Source organism: Pterocles gutturalis, unplaced genomic scaffold (genome assembly GCF_000699245.1).
Source record: "Pterocles gutturalis isolate BGI_N339 unplaced genomic scaffold, ASM69924v1 scaffold20325, whole genome shotgun sequence".
In the NCBI taxonomy this organism is placed as follows: Eukaryota; Metazoa; Chordata; class Aves; order Pterocliformes; family Pteroclidae; genus Pterocles; species Pterocles gutturalis.
In genome coordinates, this window is record NW_010146398.1 from 5,906 (window position 1) to 10,823 (window position 4,918).

The following is a 4,918-nucleotide window of genomic DNA, read 5'->3' on the forward strand; positions in this document are numbered from 1 at the left end:
TTTCTGCTGGCAGCGGAGGAGCCCAGAGCCACGGCAAGGACTTGCCAGCCAGCTCTGAGCACACCCGTCTGGGAGTGCCAGCAGGTGAGCTGACCTTACTTACAGCTTGTAAAATAAAATCCCCTTCCTCTTCTACAGTGTTGTCTGTTGAGGTTTTCTGCAGTTTCCCATGCCCTCCTCTGTCCGGTGCAGTGTTTCTTTTGCTCCTCCTGGACCTGCTCCGTCCCAACAGCAGTGAGCCAGGCAGGGGTGGGTCCAGGACCCGGACGACTGTTGCGCTGGCTGTGCCAGACTGCTGGGCAACCAGCCCCTCTTTCCTCCAGCCTCTTCTGTTCTATCCTAATATTGCTTATCCCAGGGAAAGATCTGATTATCCACCAGGATTTCTCAGTTATACATCTTGAGGTAGTGTCAGCCTGGGGACAGCTTTCGGGGCTGAGCTCCTTGCAGCTCTCCCTGACCAGCACTGGTCCCAGCTGGCCACGTCCAACCTTCCTTCTCCTGTGTCTGGGCTTGGCTTTGCAGGAGCCTTCACCACGATGGTCGCTAACAAGAAGTCCCTCACCACTGCCATCCTCGGGGCGCTGGTTGCACTCTCCATCATTGCCCTTGTTCTCAGCCTGGTGAAGATTGAAGATGTCCCTCTGCCACCCGCAGTCAAGGTGAGCCCAAGGACAGCCCCAAGCACTGCTGCAGAGACACGTCACCTTGGTGCTCAGAGACAACGGCTTTTCTTTGGGGTTAGGAGGGAAGAGGCGTCAGTAGGAACTGCCTTGGGGTAGCTGGGTGAGTGTTTTCTTCCCATCTCAAGATGCAGGGAGCAGAAATACAGCCTGGGCACCTCAAAGTCCAGGAAGGAAACCTCTGAAACCAGCCACCACGCCATGCACTTGGTGTATTTTCGAGGAGATTACCTTGGGGTGGATGGGTAGGGCAAAGCCCTGCCCCACTCCCTCTGCCCTCCCGGGGCACCGCATCCCAGGGTGACCTGCCACCTCCCACCCCCTGTCCCAACCGCTCGCACACAGCAGGAGCATCGCAGCTCCTCCCCGTCCCTCCCCTGCAGCGTTGCATCCCACCCTGGCTGCTGGAAGAGGGCTGGGACAGTGTCAGGGTGAGGTGGAGGGCTTTACGGGGGAGACCCACAGCTGGGAGCCCCTGGACTGGGGCTGGTGTGTCCCTGCCGGTCCCTGCCCAGGCTGGGCGCAGGGAGCTCTGGAGATGGGGGGAGCTGCTGGCCCCAAGGTGGGGCTGGTGTATTCACAGAAGGTATGTAACCCAGAAAGAAAATAAAAAAGCATGAGGAAACAACCAAGAAAATGTTTGTGTGAGCTGGCATTGCTGCACAGATCTCAGCAGAGGGAATGAAAAATTCCTTCAGTTACCATGAGAAATGCCCATGCTGAGGCCACTCACTGTCACCGCCCTGCTCTGCCACGGTGCAGGTGGCTGTGCCACAGGGAGATGGTTTTTGGGGCATCCTCCAGCCCCACCACCCTGGCAGGGCCATGGTGGGGCCAGGGGCAGGCTGCTGCTCCTCCCGCCATTGTGATGTCTTGCTTTTTCATTCCAGTATGGGATGGTGTTCGACGCAGGCTCGTCCCACACCTCTCTGTTTGTCTACGAGTGGGATTCGGACAAGGAGAACGACACCGGTGTGGTCAGCCAGGCCTTGTCCTGTGATGTCCAGGGTCAGTATCCCCCTGCCATGGGCTCAGTTGTTCCTGTGGTGGGCAGGATGATCTGGCCTCCCTCTTGGTGACCTGCCCACGCTGGGCAGCGTGACCATCAGGCTGTCACTGCTGGCATGGTGGGGTCCCTGCCTCCAGGCAGGGTGGTCCCTGACTCCCCTCTGGCTTCGCTCCATGGTTGGAGGGCCCTCAGCACCATGTAGTGCCCACATGCTTGGTGGGACTGAAGCACCTTGGTGTTGCTCTGGATTTTCATTCCTCCACCTTGGGCTGTCCCCAGCTGCCCAAGTTGCCGTCTTGGCTGGGGAAGTTCTCACCCATAGCGCTGGGGACACTGCTGAAAGCATGGGAGACATGGGGAAGCCAGAGGAGAGGAACATAAGCATGGGTCAGTCAGGTCTCAGGGAAATGGAGAACCCTGGCAAAGCACCCTTTGATGCTAAGAGGTGACAGACCTCGCTGCCCCATGTCCTCTTTCTCCCACACCCCTGTCCCCAGACGTTGCCATCAGCCAGTCCCAGCCTGACTTTCTTCCAGGACAAGGCATATCAAGCTATGCCAGTGATCCCCCAAAAGCCGGCGATTCCCTGAGAGTGTGCCTGGAGAAAGCCCTGAAGGTCATTCCCGCTGCAAAACAGAGCGAGGTCCCCACTTATCTTGGAGCAACGGCAGGGATGAGGCTACTGAGGTATTGCTGTGGGGCACGGGGGTGATGGAGCAGTGAGCGAGTGCTAAAGGACTTGACAGACTGTGGGTTTCTCTAGGTTGGCTTTATTAACAGCTCAGAGTTGGGCTGTCACCTCAGTGAGTGGCGAGAGGTGCATTCAGAACATCCTTTATATATATGGTCCTACAGGACATTATGCAACCGGTGTTTGGATTGGAAAAGTTCTTAAAGTTCTTGATGGTTTTCCCAAACTCTCAATTCTCCATTCTTCGCTGATTTCACAAGTCCACTCAGTTCCTTTTGTCTCAGCAGACCTCTGTCGTGTCGTTTCGGTTCCTCTTTTGAAATTCGTGTCCATCGGTGCAGTCCCACAGTCCCTCTGCTAAGAATCACTCAGGTGGTTCCATTAACACCACTTAGTCTATGTCTAGTCTAAAATAACTAACTTTCAAAATTGCTTGCTCTAGGTTAATCACTTACTCCTTATCTTTTCTCATATTCTAAACTTAAGACATAGAACTCATTTTCTGTTGACTCAGCTGGACTGGGTTTTAAGCCAGCCATGGCAGGGGCGATACATAGGATAAATGAGCAGCTCATAGCATTGTTCCACAACACCTGTGTCCTATTAATTATAACCATAGACTAATCTTCATTCCACTATTCATCTTATAGATTCTGCTAAGCACAATAGCGGTTACTTCTTTTACACCGAGCTGCAAGCCAGGAGACGGTGTCCTGCACGGGGCTGGGCTGCCAGGAGCTCCCAGCTCTCGTGCTGCTGTGAGCGAGTGCCTGGGGAGTGGCGAGAGGCAGCCCGGTGGGGACACGTGGGTGGCTGAGCTGTCCTGAGCAACTGGCCCTGCGGCAGAGAGGCTGCTAGGGGTGTCCGTTGGCATCCTGGGTCCCCATGTCCCAGGAAGGTGCTTCATGCCCAGTTCCAAGCAAGAAATGCTTCTCAGAACTCTTTCTTTGCTCTTTATTATCCCTGAAACACGAGGGAGTTGAGGTGCCACCGGGGGACGTGCCATCTGCCCAGAGGGGTGGGTGCTGGCGGCGGAGGGGGGCAGAGGTAGGAGGCAGCGGGGTGCTGCAGGACCTGCCCTTACCTTTCACCAGCCCCTGTTAGCTCTCTTAAAATGTCAGCCTTCATTTCACGGTTCTTGGTTTTACAGCTGCAGATATCTAACGTTATTTCTGCGCCCTGGCAATCAGACCTTTCCCTGGGAAGGAGACGGGTCACAACCCGAAGGTTACTTGCTTCAGAGGGCGGGCACATGCCAGCAGCTCCGAGACATCTCCCCCACTCAGAGGTCTGAAACCAGGCTGGCACCTTCCTGAAAGACTCACGCGAGCCCAGCAGCCAGCCCCAGCTTTGGGGCCGCCAGCGGGTGATGGTCACACCTTGGTTTGGCAGCACAACCCCCTCTGGCCTCCAGCGCTGTGAAGATACTTGGGTTGGGGAGGGTGGCCTGGGAAACCTCCGTGTGACTGAGATCAGGCTGAGCCGGAGGGAAGAGATGGCTGTTTCTCCCAGATTTGTGATGCCAAGTCTGGACAGCTGAGATTTACGCTGTACAAGCAGCTTTGACAAGTTATGTAGCAGGAAACATCATTTCACACAAACCGCTCGTTGCAAAAAAAATTCACGTGGAACTGGGAAAAACCAGACTGATTCCCTGTGTTTCCTCTGTGGTGCTGATGTAGCTGGTTTTATGTCCTGACCTCTGAGTCCTTCTTAGGGAACAGAACAGCTCAGCCGCAGACCAAGTCCTGGCCGAAGTTGCTAAAACCATGCGAGAGTACCCCGTGGCTTTCAAAGGGGCTCGAATCCTCACAGGAGAGGAGGAGGGGGCTTACGGCTGGATCACCATCAACTACCTGCTGGAGTCCTTCACTAAGGTGGGAGAAGGGTGAAACACCCACTCCTTCTTTGCTAATACAGTTGTTCTGATTTTTCTTAAGCTCGCCTAGCACAGAAGGCAAGGTCTGGGTTAGAGGCTTTCGGGAATCATAGAAACAGAGAATCATAGAATCATTAAGGTTGGAAAAGACCTCAAGGATCATCAAGTCCAACCATCAACCCAACACCACCCAACCCACTAACCCATGTCCCGAAGCCCCACATTGACACTGAAAGAGGAGGGGGAAATCAGGAGTGGGGATGTCCTCATTAAGAACCAAGGGCACATCTCCACACATGTAGACACAGGGTCCCTTGGGGACAGTGAGGTCAGCCATGCAGCCCAGGGGGGACGGTTTGCTCCTGCCAGGCTTTGCCATGCTGCCCTGGGAAGGCCTGTCTTTGGGGAGTCCAGTTTTGGTTCAATGTGTGCACCAGCACCTATGCAGCCCCCTCCTCAGGAAGGGCAGCCCCTCCAAGCCAGGTCCCCACCAGCACTTTGGTCTGGGGACCGGTGACTCAGAGCCACATGAGCCCACACCAGATTGGCACATCTTGACCATCAGAGGGATCAATCTCTGCTGGAGTGGGTCCAGAGGAGCCACGGAGATGGGCAGAGGCTGGGGGAGCTCCCGTGCGAGGACAGGGTGGGCGAAT

At 55.4% G+C, this 4,918-nt stretch overlaps 1 protein-coding gene across 1 annotated transcript in view; it reads left to right on the forward strand.

Annotated features, from left to right (window-relative positions):
• The first annotated feature begins 539 nt into the window (after nt 1-539).
• LOC104470711 (ectonucleoside triphosphate diphosphohydrolase 8-like) overlaps nt 540-4,918 on the forward strand; it is an 8,228-nt gene continuing 3,849 nt past the window's right edge. The window contains exons 1-4 of the mRNA XM_010085734.1: nt 540-662; nt 1,574-1,691; nt 2,229-2,379; nt 4,101-4,260. Coding sequence (XP_010084036.1) covers nt 540-662; nt 1,574-1,691; nt 2,229-2,379; nt 4,101-4,260 — 552 coding nt within the window. The remainder of the gene's footprint in view (nt 663-1,573; nt 1,692-2,228; nt 2,380-4,100; nt 4,261-4,918) is intronic.